Below are 23,907 nucleotides of genomic sequence, written 5' to 3'. Positions count from 1 at the left end.
AAAAACAGCTCACACTTGGGCATATCTGCCCCTCAGAGAAGTGGTTGAATTAAACACATGCATCACTTAGATTTGAAATGGGAAAGAACTTGGATTCATCAAATGATTACAGATCTTAGTAGATAAAACAGATTCATTCTTTACAGGTGTTCACAGGTGCTCAGTTCTCAGCATCAAATCAATTGAGACTGCCTTCAGGATCCATAATTTTAACAGCAACATCAGTGAAAGCATCCTCCAACACAAGCATACCCATGTGTTTCCAATGTAGACAGCAGACAACTTGCATGGTCGTTCTGTCCTCAGATCCTGCTGTTTGCTGACAAGTGGGATTTTTTCACTCTACTGCAGTGTGCAAGCCACTGCCCTAAAGCTCACGTGTTCAGGTGACTACAAGTAATGCTAATAACACAGAGGCAGGAAGCAGACTGGGCAAAAGTTTTCCTTGTCTGTGAAATTTATAGATAAATTATGCTTTGGGGTTTATATTACCATGATGATGCTTTGAAAACTGCTGTGTTGTGCAATGCCTCAAAATGTGTGAGAACATTTGCTGACAAGGCTACTAGCATGAACCCTCCATCCCCAGCTGAGACAATGGAGTTAATTAACCAGGGAATGTACTCTGGCAGAACAACAGGCAGGCTATTTGAAGCCCAGCATAACCAGTTGGTTTCAAATACTTTCCAGCCACTGGTGGAAAATTACTGAACACAGTGAAGACAGAGCAAAGAAGCAGAAGAGGGCAATATAAACCAGGTAAGACTCCCAGTCATGCTTAGGAATATTTGCATAGGTAAGGAGAAAAGACAGGCAGATTTCAGTGAGAGGGGTGGGAACAATCTGACTGTGGAGGAATCCTCAGGAGGAGAGCAGAAGGCTTCTGCCATTTGGAAGTCAAACCATGATATAATCATAGGATCACATAGGTTTGGAAGACATCAAAAAGATCATCTAGTTCCAAACTCCCTGCATGGACAGGGACACCTTCCACTAGATGAGGCTGCTCAAAGCCCCATCCAATCCAGCCTTAAACACTTCCAGGGAGGGGCCATACACAATTTCTCTGGACTACCTGTGACAATGTCTCAGCTCCCTCACAGGAAAGAATTTCTTCCTAATCTCTAATCTAAATCTACCCTCTTCCAGTTTGAAACCATTTTCCCTCTTCTACTACTACATTCCCTGGTAAAAATTCCCTCCACAGCATTCCTGTAGACCCCCTTCAGGTACTGGAAAGATGTTCTAAGGTCTCCCTGGAGCCTTCTCTTCTCCAGCTCCCTCTGCTTCTCTGACAGCTTCACAGGAGAGGTGCTCCAGCCCTCTGATCAGCTTCATGGCTCTCCTCTGGACTTCCTCCAGCAGGTCCATGTTATTTTTGGATAGCAAATGATAGCATGATAGCAAATAATTGCCAGTGAAATCCCCATACTGGGTGAGAATTTGCTCCACTTATTTGTAGAAAGTAACAAAAGAACTTGGAGGATTTATTACTTCTGGTTTTTCCTTGCTTTGGGTAAATAACAGCACTTCACAAGCATCCGTAACACTTATGTGCTTTTTATAAGTGGTGTGCCTTAAATTATAAAAGCTGACAGAGTCCACTTAACTGAAATGTTCAAGGGCCTGAAGTATTTTGGAGATGACTGCTAGTGCCAGGGGCTAATGCAGGCTGTGGGGCTCCCCTTTCATGAAGAGAGAGGAAACTTCTACTGAGGATGTGTGCTACAGTCAAAGGGAGAGCCTCTGCTGTAGCCAGCAGCTAGATACAAGCACATCATGGTATTTGCATGAGTATTTGCAAACAAAAGTTCTATTTCACATGGGATTCTTTTGCATATGCATTGTGATATCACATTAATGGTGATATTTGTGTGATTGAAATGGCAGCAACTCAACAGACTTACCTGAAATAGAATAACAAAAGCCAAGCGAGCAGATAACACGGCCCAGTACTGCTTAGAAAACTCATATTGATTTTGGGACCAAGGTGGTTCTCTGTAGTCTTTGAACCTGTCAAAGAAGACAGCTTGGTTATCACACAGTTCCAGAACTTTTCCCTTGCACCATTTGCTTTAGTTAACATGATTTTCTAGTCATGAAATCCAAGGGGATCAAATCCTCCAGATGTTTCGGCTTCAACCCTTCTTATGAAATGAAACTCCAGAACTGGAGCTGGACCATCTCCACTAAATTTAGCAATCTTAGTGTGTTTTTCACTGTTGTAACCAGAATCAGAAGGCCATTCTAATGTTGGAATTTTCCAGATTTTCCAGGATTTCCCCTTTTTCTTTGGTTAATGTTCAACTGATCTCAGTGTACATGGAATAAATGTTAAAATTAGAGCATAGAGATAGTCCAAGGCAATTTCTGGCCAAAAGTTACAAGTGTGCATTCATTTCACCTAAATTCTGATTAATTTAGGGAAAAATTCAGCCCATGTAAAACTGACTCCCACTCTGGTGGTTCCTGGCCTTGCGTTAACAACAGGGGGAGCCACAAGAAATACACTTCCCAAATTAACTGTCTAGCCTTCGACAGGATAAAACAGAGCCTGAGTGGTTTGGTGTAAAGACTGATGCTTTTAGTATCATCATTAATCATTTAGAAGTAAACAACAGGCTAATAAAAATCACAGATGCTCCTAATTTGGAAAGTTTTGCAAATAGCAGGAAACACAGAAAGCAATAAGAAATACAGACAGGAAACACAAGGAGAATAATCCGGGGAAGTGGAAAGTAATTAAAAATAAAACAATTGAAGGATCTCTGTAAGGATAGAGTTTGAAAGAAAATGCAATGAAAATAGCCTGGAGCTTAGAGTGGTGAGCAAGCTAGCACGAGTCTGAAATATGGCAGCAGGACGTATGACTTGTGGATTAACAAAAGGCATGATTTGCTGGAGGGTATTAGACCTTCTCTGCACAGCTCAGGTAAAGCCACACCTGGAATGCTGCATTCAGCTGTGGGGATTTCAGAACTGAGAAGAAAAAAAAAAAAAAAAGGAGGGGGGTGGTGGAGAAACAGAGGAAAAAAAAAAAAAGAAAAAAAAAAGACAAAGATAGCAACAAATTGAAGCAGTTCACAAAAACAATCCAGGGGCTGAGGAGACTGACTCACCAGAAAAGATTAAAGAAGAGCACATGTATTGCTCCACTTTGGTAAGGAACAGCCACAGTTGGACATGATAACCATGCACAAATTGTGCCCTTAGGACTGAAAGGAATAATTTAGTGCTGTTCACAGTGTTTGACTAGGAGTAATGGGATGAAATTAAGAAAGGGAAAATCTGTTTTGAATACCACAAAACACTTCCTGACAGTAAGATTCATTAGACTGTGGAAAAGCCTCCATTCGGGGGATAATGGAGAAGGTTCATATATAAAATCTGTCAGCTTCAGTTTGCAGGTGTGCTTACCAAAATTACCTTCAGGTTCTATCTGCATGGCCTTGCATGTTAAATTGTATATTTACTTTTGACACACGCCCTCCACGCTGCCCCTTGTCCCCCTTAAGAAATTCAGCCTGAAATGCTGGATTCAATTCTGTGGTGCAAGGACACAAGGTACAACCCATGGTGGGGGAGAGGGAGAAGGGAGAGGAGGAGAAAACAGCTTTAAACTGGAGGTTGTATTAATTTACGGAAGCAGTACCTGGTCTGCATTAGACTTTGGATTATTCAGTTTGTTCAGTGGTACATACAGAGCAGCCAAACTATCTGTCCTGTCTTACACAGGATTCCTGTTTAGTCCTATGCTGTGAGACTCCCCCTCTGGTACCTTCCTGTACTATGAGGACTTCCATAAGTTGCTCAAGTCTCTGTATGAGGGTTGCAGTGAGGGCCAGAATCAGTTCTATTGAATTCAATTTCCCTGAACATCAAAGCCAAGGAAAACCACTGAATTTGTTGTGGGGTCTGCCTAGCAGTATAAATCAATCCCTGTTTTGAAACAGAGCCCAGGTTCACCTGGAAGAGTCACCAACCATGGGAGGTTTTCCATTTAATGTACTCTGAGCTTCACAGACTAAGTGTTGCAGGGACATCTGACCCCATGGAAATTTCACCTGGCTCACCTGGAAATCACTTTGCTTCTGGTGCCTGAATCTACATTCAACAGTCCACTAGCAAAAGATTTACGGTCAAGGATGATGTCAGAGCTACAGACAAGGTAGCTGGGCCTCCTCCCCACCTTTTTTAATTATTCTATGGCACATGGGACTTTAAAGTGTAACAACTCAGGTCTTGACTAACCACTGTATTCTACAGGTAGTTTCTTTTAAAAAAAGACCATTATTTCTCCCAGCTCTTTAATTCGTCATTCTTAAAACGCTCAATTGAGCATATATGCTGGAAGGAGCAAATTATCAGTTTGGAAAGTATACTGCTTTTCAAAAATAGCAAACGATTCTAATTCCACTGAAAAAGGGCAAGAATACGAAGTAGTCGCTGTGGCTTAAGAATAGAGACCTGATAACTTCTGAGGGAAAGAAGAAAAATGGACACTGTGAGAAGAGAGATGCTGGGGAAGTGAGGATGGATGAAGAGGACCAGGCAAGACAGACAAAACTGAACTGTATCCAGAAGTAAAAGTATGAAAGTATATTTAACAAGTATATTGCATCAGGAAAAAGAATGACTTGTGGAAATAATCCAAAATTGTATTCAGGTGAAAATGGGAATCAGTCTAAATCAGCTGACCTGTTAATTTCCTCCTTCAGTTGGTCTTGGAAAAGAAATTGAAGAAAACATTACTGAACCACTGAAAGGAAGTAGTGCTTCAGCAATGCAGGAGTATACAGGAATTGTTCAGGGAAAATGTTAGAATCTGCCACCAATCTGTGGGAGTAGATGACATGAATCCCAGGGCATTAAGAAAATTAACTCATTCAAAGACACAATAGATTTGCTGAAAACTGGAGTAAAGGGAAGGGAAAAGTCCCTTTCATTAAGGGAAAAGTCCCTTTAATGACTCGTTATCTGCTGCTTTCTTTTCAGTGTGACCAGCATGCTTTCATGTACTCCATTATCATATCCAGATTATAGAGATTAAAAAGGCTAAACCAATAAAAATATCACCTAACTTAGCAAGATTTGCTTTTAATTGGCCTTCATCTGCACAAGTGTCATTTTCCTCTGGAAAAAAAAATCATTACAACTAATGCTAAGCATCAGAATGGCGTTACAGTAATGTTTATTTGGGAGCAGTGTCAAAGAGTTCACAGCATTGTAGAAAATGCTGCTCCAAATATTCCAAGAATGTTTTCTGGATGTTCGATGGGAGAGTTGTTTCTGGCTTGTTATGGTTATTTTTAAGATACCTTAATCTCTGGCAATGCCCGTAAGGAGCAAAACTCAGGCTTAGTCTAACCACATTTATCTCCAGAGGTCACAGAGATCTAAGAATAAGAGAGGTCAGCTTGTTCCCAACATATTTGCCAGAAACAGAAAAGCAGATTTTATTTCCAGCTTAAGGAACTGTGTTTGTTGCTTGTCTCTTGGGACACAAACTAGATACCCCATGTTTTAACACAGTGATAGCTCCATCCAAAACTGAGATTTTGATAAGATTCAAATGATGTGAGTCATAAACAAAAGTAAATGTGGATGCTGACATCTTTCCTAAGTGGTTTCCTGGTAATGGAACAGAAATGCTCATAGTTCTTTCTCATTCAGACTAGTACATGATCAAACATATACAAAATGCTTCTTGTTTGCAACCAATAATTTCTTCTCTCCTCCCACCCCTTCGTGGCATAGATTTGATATCATCAGGCAGGGAATGTTTTTATACCTAGTGCAGGTTATTCTCTTCTCCTTGTATTTTGCCTCTGTGGAGCCCATGCCACTGAGGAGTGCTTTTCATCACTGTTGCTGATGCACACATTTCCAAATACAGTGGCACTCGTGTGCCATAAATAGAGAGCAGTGACTGAGACCAGGTAAACAGCAGCAAAGTGAAAGTAGCAAAGCTCTGGGGATGTGGGAGATCCATGTGGATCGAGGTGCTTGTTGAAGGAAAATGAGTGCTAATTTGGGGTTACAAATTAAACTGAGAGCAGAAAAGCATTTCATAGACTTAAAAGTCTCTCAGAGAGTACCCAGATGCCTCCCGTTCTCACACATAACATTATACTAAGAAATAACTCCCAGATACATACTAAAATGGGGAATAGCAGAGCTCAGAGGAAACAACATCTGGAGAAATGGAGAGCCCCCAGGTCGAAGGCACATCACCCCATCTGCCAGGAGCAAAAGAGCAGGTAGAGAACTGCATGCAACTTCAAGCACTCAATATCTTTTTTTCTCTTCTGTCTGCCCTCTCTGCTCTCATCTATCAGCATCCCGAGAGGCTTCACAGATCCCTTCAATAAAGTTCCTGACATCAGGATGTAGCTGTCCTAAGTTACATTCTCTTTATCTGCTTTAAAATCAGGAGCCTTATCTGTGTGCTCATGTAGCCTTGGTTGTAAGGATGCCCCAAAAGCAGTCCCAAAAGCAGTGCCTGACTTAAGAAGGTCAGATTTATTCCGCATGTACTCTGCTTCCAGTGGAAAACCAAGGTGTCATTTTTGTGGCTTGTAGCTTGGCTGCTTAAAATCAGTGGGACTCTAAGTATGATCAAAGTTTGCTTGCACATGAGCAAGAGATAAATATACACAGAGTGCATTGAATAATGATGACTTCGAGACTTTTATGAAAATGATTGCATTGTAATAGTTAATATTTTCTCTAAGGTGGGTATGGAGTTGTAGGCCTTATTGAAGAACTTCCATCTGCCTCCTCTCAAGCTATTTTAGCAAAATATCTTGTTTCCAAGGAAAATCAGAACAGGAAAAAAAATAAATTCATGTGAAATTTACACTTAGAAATGTGCAGTTGTTTAAAAAAAAAAAAAAAAAAGGAGGGTTTGGGCTACTTCAGGAACCTATCTATAATACGATCCCTTAAATAATCAGTGAAAAGAAGTGAACTGTTCTGAAGGGCAATTTATAGCATCTAAGTTAGAAAGATAACTACAAAGTTAATTTCTCTCTTTGCTTTTAAGTGAGTGGGTTTTTTTTAAATTAATTTCTTTTTTAGAAGGGTAAAATCAGAAAATATTTTAAATTAATTTAATTTGGCGGGGGGGTGTTTTATGTTTTTTAAACAAAAAATTTTTTTTATTCAAAATATTTTCTTCCCCCAACTTTAACATGAAAGCAAAGGTTTTTTGCAATACAAAAATGTCCATCCTAACTAGCTTTAGTTAACAAGTCTTTTACCTCACACTGAGAGCTGCTCCTGCAGACTTATAGAAGACAATAATAGTCATAATTTAATGGAACCCTAGAAAAATTTCTGTCTGCCTTAGCTATCTGTATCTACTCTGTAAACACAATTTCTTTAAGAAACTCTGAATGGCAGTCGTGAAGAAATGTGGGGAACACTGGACTTAATGACAAACAAATATGTCTCTGTTTTGAATACAGATTTATCAAGGACAATGAATTCAAGTGAATGCGAGGAAAGAAAAACTCTGAAATTATAACCAGAAAACACTATTTGATATCTACAATATCTACAATAGTAACAGTAGTTTCTGTCAGTATCTGAATATTCAATAAAATTGAATTATTGCAAAAATCGCAGCATTGTGAGAAAAGGCCAGTCTGATGCTAGATGCAGACTGAGAAAGCTGAGAATCCCACACTTGGAACTTTAGTCAAAATTTCATCGTAAAATAAAATCGCAGAAAGAAAGCAGAATGTCAAAGACCTGAGGCTAAGAAAGCAGGCTTGAAAAGATGGACAAGAAAAGAGTTCTAGAACCTGGGCAGGCTCAGATATTAACCAGCATTCAAAATCTTTGGTACACCTCGGGAAAAAAAAGAATGTACATATGCAAATATATTATGCATCAAAGTAAGGGAGGCCAATTAAAGACCTCTGTGTAGTAAAAACCATACAACTGAAGGCTTTCCTTCCAAAGAAAATGGAAGAGCAAGCTTGTGGTGATTTCTTGCCACTGCAGAGGCCAAGCAGAGTGTGGTTGCAAGAAAGTCCTACAGGAAGATGGGGCAGGCTGTTGAATTCACCACCTGAGGAACTCTGTTTGAAACAGTCCTGGGTTGCCCTGCCTTACAACAGCTTTTTGAATTTCTGCATATTTTTATTAAAAAAAGCAAGATAATTTTGAAAGCTCTGGAACCATGCCAATGATTTCTTGTGCATACTGGAACCACTTCATAGATATCTGCATTATGGGAGCAGTGGACTGGACATTTTGGACTTATTTTAAAGGAATTCAGCCCTTGTTTCTGCAGTCTGAAAAGATGAATATAAGATATATAGATGTGGAATGGTCAGGTTTTGACAATGGGCAGAATATATTGAAAACTCGCATCTCATTAAATAAACACTTAATTTAATAAAGAAAAAGAAATCCTGGTTCTAATTAGTGGCTCTCCATTTTAAAACTAATTGTTTTAAATAGAATTATGTCTTTCAATAAGGCTTTTTTTTTTCCCCCTTGAGTAGTTTTGAATAAATGTTTGTTTTGTCTTTTATTGCATTGGAAAACCTTTCTAGGAAGCCTTTAAAAGTGAGAATAGCTTTTTTTTAGAAAAGCTATACTTCTAAAACCTCTTTTTTACAGGCACAAATATTACCCATTCCCACTTGGAAAAATTTTATCTGACAAAAGACTCAAAGAAATTACTTTGACTGTGCAAACTGCCATTAGAAGTACTTTACCTGCAGAACAAAACATCCTGTGCAAAGAGGGAGTTTTCTGGCTGCGTTCCAGCCTTTAGATGACTGACATTGAAGTATGAGAGTGTGTGATTGATGAAGCCATGCATGGTTCCATTTTGACTGTATGCATATTGATACATAAGGCGTGGGATGAAATCGGATGTGACAGCAATTACAAATGCCTGAGAGATGAAAAAAAAATCAACCAAACAACAGTGTCGTGAATCTATGTCTAACATGTTTCAGATTAAGCCAATTCAGGAGATAATTTTCATATTCAAGTAAGTTTAGAGTGGTGATGGAGTGAGAGCTAAATGACCAGACCTGGTACACAACAAATATAAATGCACAGTCACCTGCTCTCTCTCTGCAGGGGAATTTTGCAGTTAAGAGGAGTATTTCTTAGACCACAGAGCAGCAAAAGCAACTATTGTACTGTAAATTTCTCCAATTCTTTCTATTCCTGAAGCCATTAAGAGGTTTAACACTAGTTTTTAAAAAAACACTACAGAGCAATGTAGTAGCTTGCTGGTGTAATTTGGAGTATAATTTGCTATAGTTAGAGTGTTAGCTGAGATAAACCAGTTGAGTGTAAGATAGACATCCTCCATTTTCTCCACTGCATCAGGATTAATACATCTGACAACAGTGAATCACCTGCTGGTATAAAGCTGGTATAATGGTTAAATAAATAAGACACAGAAGTATCTAGAGCATATCAATAAGAATTCATTAGATTAATTTAAAACTACATTTTGCTAAATAGTTCTGCTTCACTGTTACTGAGATGAAGAAGCAGAACTGGACATTAATTTAGATTATTTTTTTTTATTAGGTATGCACAGATGTCAAAAAAAAGTGGCTAACTGATCCTTCAATGGAATCCCCAGGAAGTAAAGATGATCAAAGTTTGCTTGACAAAGAAGATAATTAATGAGCATAAATCTGCAAAGTGTACTCAGGTAAAACTCAGAGGCTGCAGACTTTTGCTCATCCAGCACAGATCAGTGCTGGAAACCTGAAATCTATGCCTGAGAGCAAAATTGGTATGTGCAGTGTTTCACACATTTCCTATTCTAAATCTTGGAAATTGCTGAGCCATAAGTCAAGAATGGTCCACCCAAGTCCACTAACACTGCTTCTCTCGGGGCATTTCTTCTCTCAGTTTGAATGTTAACTTACACACTGCTATGCTGGGAGTTCTTGTACGAGATAAATTGAATAGCACTTCTGCACATTTCCCCTCCAGTAATGACAGTCACCTGCTTTCCTAAAGTGCTTTGATAGCTTTGATATTTTGCAGTTGAACTTTTACAACCTAAATTATTCTACGACCTGTGATTCAAAAATTCACTAGACACTACTGTAATTAAACTCCAAGGGCATGACTCTTAATTATCATAAAGTATATACAGGAATATTTTACTTGAGTAATACATGCAGAACAATACATATAATTTATCTGTGTACCAGACGTGCATTATGTTCATGTCATCATTCCTGTTCTATGAAAGAACATCATTTTCCAACAAAATTTTGTAGCTTGGAGAATGTGTAACCCAACTCAAAAGGTGCTCTGAGAGAAATACTCTATGGCAGAAATTATGTTTAGGCATATAAACCTGCCTATAGGAACTGCATGATTTAGATTTTATTGTAATTTATAACAATTAACAAAATCAGACTCCACTTTTAAATTAAGTTGGAGGGACAATATAAATTCCCAAGACCAGGGTTAGACACTGGTGTAACCAAATACTTACATTAATGATAACTGAAAGCTTTCCAATGCAGCTCAAAATGTTATACCAAATTCCTGTAAGTGAAAAACAGAACTTATTAATGGTTTTAGTGGAGTTTTTCTTCTTCCTTTGGAATTTTTGGTGTTATCTTCACTCTAGTGTTTTTTCATTGCTTACCTATATCTTTTTCTCTTACTGTGTCTGGCCTTCTCAGTTCAGTAACAAACTTTTTTGCATCAAGCCGGACTTCTATGATGTTGTTCAGAAGAGCAAAGAGAGGTGCCAGAGGGAAGGAGGCGACAAAGAGTGTGACAAAGCCAAACTGGATAACTGGAAGAGAAATATACAATGTATTTTAATATCTTCTGAAGGCAGCTGGTAAGTGCAGCTGAGAGCAAGATGCCGATGAGCTTTTTTGGGTTACAAATCCCATAAAATTCCACAATTCGGTCTCAGTAATAAAGGTCACAAAGCGAAACTATGAAAGAGAGAAGAGTTTATTAATATGCTTTACAAATGTTTCTAATCATGCTTCTAGTCTTTAGCACAAGCCAAAGTAAGTAATAAATTTAATAATGGGCAAAGGGCTCAGGGTGTATTCTGTATTTATACATAATTAACTGATTAAGATGGTGTTGTTCTTCCCTGCCCTTTTGCCTGCAAGGAAGTTAATACAACTAAGCAAGTGGAAAAATCTGCAAGGTGTCACCTTTTCTTCCCAGCTTCCTTTGGAAAATTCAGTGGCAATCTGAATGGCAGATTTTGTATCATCTTGTGTCCAGTATTAGACTGCTAGCACAGAATCACAGAATCACCAGAGTGCACCACATGGTTCAGCTCAGCATCCATAGTGTAATGATTTAAACAAAAAGACCTCTTTGGTCTCTAAATAAACTGGGCCTCTTTTCTTCTAGGCCATAGGATGACCTGTCTTCAGGTCTTCATAGGATGTCTTCATGCAAAAAAATTGGTTTCTAAGCAGCTAAGAAACCAATATCACTCTGCAAAAGTGCGAAGATGACGCGGCTATGTTTTTCCTGACAATTCTTAGTGCTCTAGAAATGCTTGGAGTAATATAGTAGGAAACCAAGTCCCTCCAAACAAACTGCTTCAGATTTTTGGGTGAGCAGAGAATCGTGAATCCCCTTCTCCTTTCATTGGCACTTCAGAATATACCTCATCAGGGTGGACCTCAGTTGTGTACAATTAGAGTCTGAAAAGTCGTGAGGAGCCAAGGAATTAAAAATTTGCCTAAAAGGCTGTTTTCCACGGAAACTGGGAGGCATCAGCAGTCAGTGCTACTCATGGGACTGGAGAATTTCCTTGTAAAATACCACATTGTTTAAAGTGATACTTCAGAGCAATGCGAGAAGTCTATTACCCCAGAAAACTAATGAGAAATAGAAGAAGAGGAAAGGGACTGAAAAGTTCACTGCCCAAATGCAAAGTCAGTAATCCCAATAAGACTAAACTAAAAAATCTATTTGATTTACACTTCAGAATTACATAAATAGTAGTATAGAAAAAGGGTTAGTGTCTATGAAGCCCTTTTTATTGTGGTCTCTTTTGCAGCAAACCCCTGTACAAGTTCTCTCACAACTGTGGGAGGAATATGTTGAACTTTTTGTGAAAATCAGAGGTTTATGTAGCACAAGTGTTTCCTTGAAAATAATTTCCTTAGGCACTGTTGTCACAGCTTACTACTGACAAAAGAGGTCTTTCAGGATATGCTCTTGGGTGCCTCACTTTTGTGCGCAGCTTGTAAGTCTTCTGACTGATATTTCAGCTTTTATTTTTCTTATTGAAAATATATTTGCACAGTAAAGTATTATCTTTGCATTTGCTATTCATTCTTATTGCTTTGCTCTGAGATAAAGCAAATGACATACACTAAGATGGAGCTTTTTCAAAGCATACTAACACCCTATCCTTGAAATCATACTTTCCTGAATATTTTATGTTCAGAGTCAGGAAAAAGAATTAATAAGGAAATAAAAACAGATGTTACAGTAATGTCCAAAAAACTGTGAAATGCTTAGAAAAATACATGGCACCAAAATTTCCCCTATTTGTTTTTCAGTGAATTTAGCAGGACTAGATCTGGACTGCTTTAAGAAAAAAAAATAAAAATTAAGCTGCGTTTTCCCAGGCAAAGAATAAAAGGAGAAGCAAACAACATCAAAGCAAATGTATGTGTGTGTTTTATACTTTCAACATTGCAGATAGATCTTTCTTTTTTTTTCCTTTTTTTTTTCTTGTTTTTTTTTTTCTTAAGTTCATGAAAGAATGTTCAAGGTATGCAAAGGACTTCTGGGCAATTGTGTAAATATATCTTCACAAAAAACTCTTCACCAGAAGTCTTTGTGTGGCCATCTCTTCAATCTGCTAACCTCCTTTTTATGAAAGTGTGAATGATGCAAAAAGCAGGCAAAAGAAACCCAAAACCAAGCATGCCATAATTTGGATGGTCTTGGGTAGTAATTTAGCAAACAGTCATTAAAAACAAGCAGTCTGAGATCAGCCCCATCAGTTTAAAAGTACTTGTTTAGTTTGGTTAGTATTTATAGAAATAAGTATGTCAGCAAAGCCACATGCATTAAAAAGAGAAGTATTCTGGCTGTAAAGTTCAAGTTCCAGAGCAATTGAGTTGTTGTACCCAGGACTTCTGTCTAGTCGCAGTGGAAACATTTACAATACACTCTCACAAAGGTTGTTCCATCAAGGACAACTGACACCAAGAAATACCATTTTTGGCTGGAGGGCTAGAAGGCAACCCTGGGATACATATTTATGCCACCAGAGCTCCATACAAAGGTCTTTTAAGTGTTCACGTGTAACTCTATGATCCCACATGTTACCTGACTTTGGGTATGAGGCAAATGGCTAAAGGGACCTGTGCCAGGAATTGAATCTCTGGACATCCAGCCTCTTTCATAGCTTTCCTACTTGCTTGGTAGGCCAGCCTGGACACAACAGAGATGAACATCACTCGGCTTCGTGGCACAAGCTGGTGAACAAAATTATTGAAGATTGTGTGAAAGGGGAAGTCAAGGATGTGGGAAAAAAAATGCCTTCTCCTGGGGCACCAAAGCTGAGGACTAGATGTGTTGTGACTAACACAAACTGTTTCTGATGAGCAAAAATCCCACACTACACACTATTTGGGCCCAGGACAAGTCACATTGACTGGATGATGCATGCATTGGAGAGGTAAAGGCTTCAGAGCCAGCCCGTGAGGTTTTCAACACCTGAGGCCACACCTGCAACATTTCATCCAGACTTAGGTTGGCTGGGCCCTGAGACAGAAAAAATATAGAAGATTTTTTCAAGATCAAGAGAAGTCTTTCAGACCACAGTCCTTCTCAGAAGTCCACTTTTCACAGAAGCTTTTCCTCTGTGCACAACTCCTGAACAGGACTCAACCCCAAAAAAAGGAAAGACAGAGCATACACTGTGCCCCTAACTATGGCTTCTAAATTATGATTAAGAGAACAGTTCAAGACTTTTAAATTATGGATCTGAAGAGTGCTGGATAATGTTGCTGTGTAACAGATACAGAATCAGTCCCCAACATAAACCTCCCACAGTGAGTATCACTCAGATTCTACCAGGTTTATCTAGTTTATCTAACTAGATATTTTATTTAACTAGTTTATTTAACTAATTCTCACACTAGTTTATACTGATTAGTGTGACTAATCCTAATATCTTTCACAACCTAACTTGAGAGAAGGTAATCGTTTATAATTCTGTTGGTTTTTTTTCTTACCTATCAAGAATACCTGTCACAGGACCATGTGTTACTGGAAGTGTTCAGTAGAAGAATCACTCTTGTGCTTAGGGTCTTTCAAAGTCCCAAGAATAAATTTTTAATATGCAGCCAAGCCTGGCTGAGAAACTAAGCAAAAGGTGTAATTTACTATTCTTTGGTAATAAATGTATGCAACAAGCCTACACACAACAGGCTGAGCTGGTATTTTCAAATCCATCTTCATTATAGAGATTATAGAAAAATGTAGGTTTCTCTCCAATGATTACTTTTTCTTTTTTTCTTTTTCTGCCTCACACATTGCCTTTTTGATGGCTTTACCTGCTTTAGGGGAAATTCTTCCAAAACCATAAGTTTAATCCTTACAGTAGTCAGTAGCTACAGACACTGGATCTGATAATTTTCTTCTTAAAATTCAAAAGGGAGTTTTACTGTTGATTTTTAACAGAAGTTGGATGATGAAACCCTTTATTATTATTTCTCTTTGAGAAAAAATATTTTTATTTAATTACCACATGACCATGGACTCTTAGAGGGGTTGGACTGGAAAAGGAAAGACTGCATGAAATAAAAATCTCAAAGTCATTGCTGATACAAGTTTCTTCTCAAGAAAACAGGCAGTAGAAGTATAAATTTCACTCATTCACATGCACCATTCAGCTGGTTTTGGAACAGATTTCATAAAGTTTGGTTCATTAGCAGTACTTACTGCTACTCTAAACATCATCTGCTTGCCAACTTCTACCACTGCAAGCTGGTTACACATGTTGCAAGCATGATACCAGCTGGATAAGGAAATTGCTCTACATGTTACCTACTTTGGGAATGCATGTGGTCTGGTGTATCAGGCTGGGTCAAAAGTCATCCCACAGTTTTAGAAAAAGGAAGTACTAATGACAAATTTGACACATGTTAACAATGAAAATTTATGTTTCAGGATTCCTTGGGGGAAATCTTCCGATCACTCAGGAAAATTAAGAGTGTCTCTGCAGAAGAGGGTCTGCTAAAACACACAAACATAGATCAATTAGTAGTATCAAAACAAACAGTCATCAGAAATTTCACTGGTGTAAATCAAAACTAAGTGCAGACATGACATTGACTGACAAGGCCTGTTCAAGGATGAAGTTCAGCACAGTTTGATGACTGAAATAAGATTCAGTGTTTAGCTCACTGAAGAAATGAACCACAAAACATCTCCCCAAAGGAAACTTTGAGTTTATTTGCCATGGTGAAAACTTCCTCTTTGCTGCACATTTCTCTTCCTCCCTCTACTTGTATCTGCCAAATGCCACTGAAGTCAATGGACTTCTGTCCAATTTAAAGACTTTGGGGGTTATGTTTTGCATTTTCTTTTCTTTTTGGGCTTATATATGTCTTTCACCTTAAATCTAAATGCCTTGCTCTTGGTGCTTCCTCTATGATACATCAAAGTTATGTTCTTGATTTTGCTGGAGCTAATCCTAGTTAGATGTTTAATTTCACAACTAATAGCTGTTGAAACTCCGTATGGATACAGAAGGCTAGGGCTGCCTGTGATTATAGTACAGTTTAGTGAATGGCTAGACCTGGACTGAAGAGTTTCAGCTTGGTCAGAGGCTTTCTGTGCAGTCTTAAAGATGTTGCCCATCCTTAAAAGTAGGAGCATCCTGGCAAGACAAACCCGAATGTAGTGAATATTAACACACAGGTACTTAGTCTGTCCATGCCTATCTCTGCATGAAATTCCATTATCATCTGAACAGGAGAACCCAAAGGTTACAGTAAGCCCAGTCTACAGCTTCTCACTTAGATGCTCCATTCCTGGTTGAGCTGATAGACACTGATACCAGTGGGAGCTTGCCAGAGTAAACCAGCATAAAAACTAAGTTCTTTAACAACAGTTAAATTTCTCATTTTCATGCCTCTTCCTACATACCAGTCATTCTGCGTTTTTAAGCAATTCAGAGAAACAAGAAAAAAGAAAAAAACAACCTTCCTCTGCACTTGCCGCATCGTTTCCCTTCCCTCCTCCTCCTCTCAAATCAAATTTAGAAAAACAGGTAAATAACCTGCGTGACTGCCCCTTGCATTGCCATTCCAGCTCGATGCCCTTCACAGCAATCCCAGCTGACAGGTTCAGTGCTGAGCTTCACAAAGTGCTTCCTCTCGGCGTGGGTGGTCTGAGCCACCCCGCAGTGAATCTGACAGCTGAGCTCCGTGATACCGACCCAGGGCAACGAGAGGGCTGGGGAGGTGCAGCTTGGGTTTCATTTGCTCCACACTGCCCTTCAATCCCACAGCGTGGCATAGCTCACTCTGACACTCTGCAAGGCTCAATGAGCTCCTCTCTTCACTTGAGAAGCTAATTCTCCTGTTGTAAACAAGTGTTCAGCTTAGTAATTCGCCCGTTCGTTTGTAGGGCATCTAATTATCCCTGAATGACTGCAGGATGAGGAACTCAACGTTGTTTATTATCTAAGGACAAGGGACTAATCCAAAATACAGGCTTAGTGTCCAGTGATTAATAACATCAGGAGCTTAGACTCTGATAGTAAAAGTTATTATTCCAACAAGGCAGACTTTTGCATCCTAGTGTCCTCATCAGGGGTGATCTGTAGCAAGAAGCGAACGTCGTTGAGAGCGGGAGCTCTGTACCGAGACTGGATGTAGGAGCTATTGGTCTTGGTTAGCAGAGAGGACTAACAGCAACCAGCCTTGCTCCAATCCTGCTCAGGAATGAGCTGCCTGGCTACACCCAGCCTCACCTTTTATTGGCTCTAGGTCTTGAGCATGCTCAGTGGGGCCAGCCCTAACTGGGCACAGGTGAGACTGATCACCGGCCTGGCTCATTTCCTGGCAAGTCCTGGCACCTGTTTCCTACAGTGATCTCCCCACACACACAGACGTCCCAGTTTAGGGTGATGGCACCATCACATATGCTATTGGAGTTTGCCACAGGTAAAAGAAGGTGGAAAGATCTTCCTCCACACCTGGTTACTTTGTTTAGGTCCATCTACTGTTAGCAGAAAGCACTATAATGGCTTTGGAGTGTGGGAGATTTCAGTCCACAACACTTTCCAGGCTCCACCCTGCTTCCACATCAGTCAGCCACTCTTCTTGATTACCAGACAGTGTACTCGGCAGCCTCTGGCTCACCATAGCTGGGAAGAATTTTGGGTCCTCCTTACCATGCCAGTGACTTCTGCTGTAATTAGCTTTTCAAGCTGCAACTGACAGTGTGCTCTAGCTCCCAGAATGAATAAGATCAACTACCACAGATGTGCAAGGACAGAAATTTAAATATTGATATAGTTGTATTTATTATGCTTGTTCATTACCAGTAACTAAAGTCCTTGTCCTTAGAGAGAACTAGTTAACCAGGAAACTTGGGATGTTAAAGTGCAGGCATTTCTGGGATATGCCTGAGCACAAAAACATATGAAAATATTTACAAGGGGAAACATCTATATTTTTTTCACTGTTGTTGAACTCATAAATTGCAAAGAGTTTGCTTTAAGTTTCCAGGAGGAAAAATCATCTTGGGCTGCAGTAATGCATGGAAAAAATCAAGCCTAAAGGAGATTTTTTCAGCATGGTGTCATCATGTGCAGAAGGGGATAGGGTAGTAGAGGCTGCATCATGCAGCCAGATTCTTGAGTTCAAAAATGGAGAGAAAGATGATGGCAGGTGAGGGCTTCTTTATATCAACTTAACGATACTACAGAGGGCAAGGTTCAGATCCATAAACATATCCATAAAAGGGATTCCCAAATCTGCTATTGTATGAAATACCTGATATATATACACTTCATATTCATATACTTAAATATTTATATATTTATATAAACTCTCAATTATATAAAACAGGACATACACTTATTAATATATATCTATATAACAACATATAAAAATCTATGTATATAAAGCATACGTAGTTTTCATTTTTTGTCATACATTCTCTTTCAGATTTTTAGAGAATAGTGGGTTGTCAAAACAGGAGTTGTCACATACAATATTTAACAGGTGTTTGGTTTTAGATAACATGCCCATTGACAAGCTGTGGTTCTCTCCTAAATACTTTTATGCCCTAAAGCTTGGGTTTGCCTAAATTATTTCTCTTCTTCCTCATCTCTCACCCCTACCATTCCCTCTTTGCCCTTCCCTCCACTCCAGGGTCTACTTATGAGGCAGCAAAAGGGCTGATGTGTACACTGCAATTTGTTTGGCAGCTGGTGTGAAGAGCCTGGCCTCTTATTTACTTCCCAGCATCTCTGTGTGCTGCTTCCTTTCACATGCATTTCCCTGAGGGCAGCTGAAGTTGGGTTGTGTCCCAGGGCTACAAGACTGACTTATTTGGAGATTTTTTGCACCTCTAACTTCCTAGGTTCTGTCGAGTCATAGAGATACTCCTTGAAGTTCATAACAAACATACATTGGGATAAGAAAGGAGATATGTATATATTTCACTGTGTAATAGTCTTTCAGATGCTTGGTACTCATCCTCAGCTAGTTCATGGAGTACTCCTGCTGGCTACACAGAGATGAATGCAACCAACCAATGTCAGTGAAAACTGAGAAGAGGTGACAAGGATTTCTTTTAGGCAGAATTATACCGAAATGCCAATAGTTGTTGTGTTTGCTTTCTGTATCCATTTCTACAGGCCAGATAATGTACCCAGAATTTCAAATACAGTTTCATAAGTATCACTACTATTTCAGACAATGGAGTTACATTTTCTCTTGAGCAAAGTGTAATCAAGATGACAAATTGACCAGACCTCCAAATCGTAACTGCTGAGCACAATGGCACAGTATCAAACGTGCTACAGTGAAAATAAATTATTAGTAATAATTTGTTTGAACAAACTCAGTGCTTTAAAGTTTCTTTCTTGACTCCTGACTTCCAAACAGCAGAAAACACTCTCATGCTACATCTCAAAATGACCTACAGTGGGCACACTGACCTCAGATACTAAATCAGTGTCTTAATAACATGCAAATGATGGATCAAGTCACTCAGATGTCAGCAATCCTCACTCATAGATAATAAAATGTGCATACAGTTCCTCTCTAATATACTTTTCACCTAAATGGGACGTTTCTGTGAAGCAGCAGATCCAGCTCCTGGATCCCACCTAGTGGAAATCAGAACTTGCTGTCCTCCTAACTGATGGTGTGGTTACTAAATATATAACTGGTGGCATCTTGCCTTTTCAAGTAAGAATTACTCCCAGCCCCATCTGGTTTTCCACCAACAAACTTATCTCCTCTAACATGGAAAAACAAACTTGAACCTTGAAAAATTACTGAACTCTGCCATAGTTTAGTAGCAATGTAAGTAATAATGTAAAAAAGCAAGCACATATGTACACAGAGATGATATGAACATGTCAGGCACCAGCTTTACAAAATTAGAATACTATTGACTTTAACAGAGTTGCTCCTAGTTTACACAGTTAGAAAGCTGACCCAAGGGGGTGGTGGAGTCATCATCCCTGGAGGTATTCAAAAAACATCAAGATGAGGCACAGGACATGCTCTAGTGGAGTGGAGGTGTGTGGGGATTTTCTGTTGGGTTTTCTTCTAAGCTGACAGTTGGATGCAATGATCTTAGAGGTCTTTTCCAACCATGGTAATTCTGTGATTCTGTGATCATGACCAAATGTCTGGCTGTGCACAACACTAGTGATGTCAATCACTCTAGAAGGGTGATACATGCAGAGAAAGAACACACAGGCTATTTTAAAAACTAGAGAATGTTCTGACTAAAGAACTGGTATGAAAGGTGGGATGTTAAGAAATAATTTCCAGGTGTGCCCGAAATTTCCTTAGAAAGTGTGGACAACTCCACATCTGCATGTCACAACTTTCCAGGAGCAAAACGGGAATAGCAGTTCTCAATTTCACTCTTTAGTTCAGCAGACTGAGAAGCTCTTATAGGCTGAATTTTCTCTCTTATTTTATGTGTGTGTAGGTTTTAATTTAAGCATAGCTAGAAATGCTGTGTACAGGACTCAGTGTCATGAAACATTCAGTCATGAACTAAGTCATCTAAAAATATTCCCACAGTTTTCTGTTAAAAATTGTAGTTTACTTCTACAAGAAAATACATTTATATTTTGAAATCTGCAGTTTTATTACATTTGAAATATTAAGGAATTCTTTTCATTTTGGGAGGATCAATGCTAGATAGTTGTGCTGCCACTGAGAAGGATCTTAACAGACTGGAGAAATGGACCGAGAGAAACCTCACAAAGTTCAGCAAAGGAAAATGCAAAGTCTTGCTTTGAGGCAGGAATCACCCCAAGCATCAGCAGATGCTAGAAACTGACCTACTGGGAAGCAACTTTGCAAGAAAGAGCTTTGAGGTCCCAGTAGACAGTATTATGAACATGAAAGATCAATGTGCCTTAGCTACAAAGGAGACAAATAGCCTTCTGGAATGCATTAGGAAAAGTATTACCAGCAGGTCAAGAGAGGGAATTCTACTGTCACCACACTTGGAGTGATATTTCCAGTTCCATGCTCCCCAGTACAAGTCACGCATCACATACTGCAGTGAAAGCAGTGAAGAGACACTAAGATGATTTAGAGGATTGTAGGATATGACTTACAGAAGAAGCTGAGAGAGATGGGATTGTTGTTCCACAACAAGAGAAAGTTCAGAGGGTTCTTACCAGTGTGTTCAAATGCCTCTCGGGTGTAGACGACAGAGCTAGATTCTCAAGATTACCCAATAAATGTACAAGTGATAATGGGGTGCAAATTGAAATATAGGAAATCCCATTTCAAAATAAGAAAACCCTTTTGTGCTGAAAGTGTCCAAATACTTGAATAAGTTGCTCAGAGAGGTTGTAGAGCCTCCACCTCCAGAAGTATTGAAACCCAACTGGGCAAATGGAGAAGTCCCTGAGAAGCCTGCACTAGCTGACCCTGCTTTGAGCAGGGGGTTGGACTGGATCATCTCCACAGGTTCCTTCCAACTTGGCTACTCTGTGATTCTGTGGCTGCATGGTTTCTGTACACTTTTCTCAGCTGGGAACACCTCACTGTAAATGCTAGGAGTCATTTTTGCTATTCTTGTAACATGGTAGTCTCATAGCCCTGCTGCCTTGCATGGGAGTTTTGCAAACTACAAGTGTTTTGGACTTTTCCTCCCTTTATCATGCCAATTTATGACATACAGTCATATGATATACGATGATTAGCCTTATGTAAAGCTATGGTTATTGCAGAAAGAGAAAGGGAATTCAGAAAACTTACTCATTTCCATGTATTCTGGAGTCAGTCCAGTGAAAGGTTCCAAGATGTAGTCAAGATCCCACTGCTGAGGGTCCTTTGAGTGGTTGGTGTCCATTTCCTTTGGCTCAGTTCTGTCATCCTTCAGCTTCCTGAGGAGCTTTTTTAGCTTCCTGAGGAACAAAAGTTCAAACTGAAACAAGATGGCTTTTTTTGTTTGGTTGGCTTTTTGTGGTTTTGTTTTTTTTTTTTCACCCCTACAAGATTTGTCTCAAGTCTTTATGCAGCAGTACAAAATTTGTATCACATTTCAGTGCTGCATAGGCTTAGTTTATAACATCTCCTGAAATTCTGATTCTGCTTATTGCCAGGTGACAGGGTGGTAGAGACAAGAGGAAAATTGCAACAATATAACACTTAAAATGGAGTCCAGCCCAGTATTTTTAAAATAATTGTTTCTCTCTAGATAAGTGTTGAGTTGGTGTCTTCTGGAAGTTCAAGACTTTGGATCTAAACAATATTAGTAATAAGTAATACTGTCAAAAACAACACTCTGAGCACCTCTCCCTCAAGAAAGAAAAAAAAAAAAAAAAAACGGAAGGTAATGTGATACATTCATACCACTTGCCCAGTGAACCTTTATCTCACCATTAGACTGCAGAATTCTCAATATAGTGTACTTTCAAGGTTAAAATGAGTGGACATATTGGCAAGCAAAAAAAGTGCAAGAATGAACTGGTTCCTAAAATTGGTGTACTTACGAACATTCTAGCCCCAAAATTACCTGTTGGTCAAAGCAAAAGAAAAATAGCACCTTTTCTAGTAAATCGGCAGCAGAAAAAAAAAAACAAAAAACAAAACACACACAAGAAAAAAAACAAAAATAACCAAAAAACAAACAAACAAAAAAAAACACAAAAAACCCCCCCGTGTCTCCAAGTGCCTCTTACTGATAGGTCCAAATCAATTAAGTACTCTAAAAATATCTATTATTACTTATAGCTGGTGCCCTGACCAGCAGAAAACACCTGCAGCTCTTCAGGTGCCAGTGCTTTCTTGTCACATACATACATCCTTGAGTTTATTTAAATAGACAAAAAAGATTATTTGTGCAAGTATATCTTTGAATCTCAGTAGGAATAGTAATATTAATCACTGTCTGACTGTGATGGGGATACAAGCTTCAAGCCATTAAAAAATACATGAATTTCATTACTATAATCCCAGAGTAAAATTAATCCATCTCTAAAAGAAGACTATATAATTCCCAATACACCCCCCAGATTACATTTTAAATGCATAGGAATCAGCAGCTTCATGATATTTTACACACTGAGAAATTCAAGTGGAAAAATGCAATAGAACGAGATATTTCTTCAAAATTAAGGAAGAGAAATAGACTTGAAACAGCATAAAAATTCAAGATTTATACTTATTTCATGTCTTCATTTTTCAGATGAAATTCTTTTTTACAAACATGCATGACCTGACTTTATACTTCTTTACATATGGGTCATATGATCCAGCCTAATTCCTGTGATGTTTTGCCAGTAGTGTAATCAGGGCTCTCCCAAAAACACTTCCCCCACAGCTTGCAACAAATCCTTTGAACTAGAGGTGTGTGGCCTGGAGACAGGGGAATTGGTAGGGGTTTTCAATTGTGCCTCCAGTTATTCAGAATTGCTTTCTCAGACCCTACCTTAAGTAGCAGGGCAAGGCTAGCTGGCAACCACCCTAAAGACTTTTCTGGGTAGGTTCACTGCTTTGTTCCTGAATATACAAAGAGCTAGAGAGGAACACTGTGTCACCTCGGTGCCAGGCTCCATAGCAGCCTGGAAATGACCACAGCGGATGCAGAATTACTGCACTGAGTAGAGTTCACAAGACCCATTCAGTTTAATCACTAGTATGAAGGAAATGGGGATTGGCAGACACTCTTAAACCAGATGCAGATTGCATCAGACCCTGTCAGTCCCAGGATCACAAAGGTGCAAAAAGCAACAGAACAACTCTAGGTTTTGTTCCAGGTGCAGCAAAGACATAGGTCAGAAGTATGAAAGTTACATGCTCTGTACTTTAGAAATACTGAGATATATTGAGCTAACAACATACTTTTAGTACCCAAAACATTCAGATTACATAGTTTTAATGAAAGGGTGGGGAAATTTAAAATACTTCACAAGAAAGAATTAGGTTGATCCTTACAAAGACATTTACATCCTACATCATGCAAACTCAGCCATTTCAAGGCACTAAAATTTCCTTTCCTCCCCTCTGCTTTTATGGCAATCAAGGGAACTTGTCTGTGACAGAAGTGATGTAGTATTAAGAGGATAGGAGACTAGGGGCAGGAGTTAAAATAATCAAAGTATTCCCGGGATGCTCTTCCAGCATATCCCAATTAATTTCCTAATGTGAGGGACTCTCAGAGGACAGAACAATA

The 23,907-nt window shown here is 39.1% G+C and overlaps 2 protein-coding genes across 4 annotated transcripts in view; one reads left to right on the top strand and one right to left on the bottom strand.

The window, feature by feature from the left end:
- Positions 1-23,907, bottom strand: part of ANO2 (anoctamin 2) — a 156,799-nt gene that overhangs the window by 2,351 nt on the left and 130,541 nt on the right. The window contains exons 20-24 of the mRNA XM_071733390.1: positions 21,489-21,637; positions 10,652-10,804; positions 10,496-10,548; positions 8,733-8,914; positions 1,908-2,013 (exon numbers count right to left, since the gene is read on the bottom strand). Of these exons, the coding sequence (XP_071589491.1) occupies positions 1,908-2,013; positions 8,733-8,914; positions 10,496-10,548; positions 10,652-10,804; positions 21,489-21,637 (643 nt within the window). The remainder of the gene's footprint in view (positions 1-1,907; positions 2,014-8,732; positions 8,915-10,495; positions 10,549-10,651; positions 10,805-21,488; positions 21,638-23,907) is intronic.
- LOC139791314 (very long chain fatty acid elongase 4-like) overlaps positions 1-23,907 on the top strand; it is a 434,972-nt gene that overhangs the window by 339,709 nt on the left and 71,356 nt on the right. The gene's annotated exons all lie outside the window — the stretch shown is intronic.

This window comes from Heliangelus exortis, chromosome 1, assembly GCF_036169615.1.
Source record: "Heliangelus exortis chromosome 1, bHelExo1.hap1, whole genome shotgun sequence".
Classification (NCBI taxonomy): domain Eukaryota; kingdom Metazoa; phylum Chordata; class Aves; order Apodiformes; family Trochilidae; genus Heliangelus; species Heliangelus exortis.
Note: the sequence above shows the minus strand (reverse complement) of the source record. Positions and strands in the feature narration are given on the sequence as shown.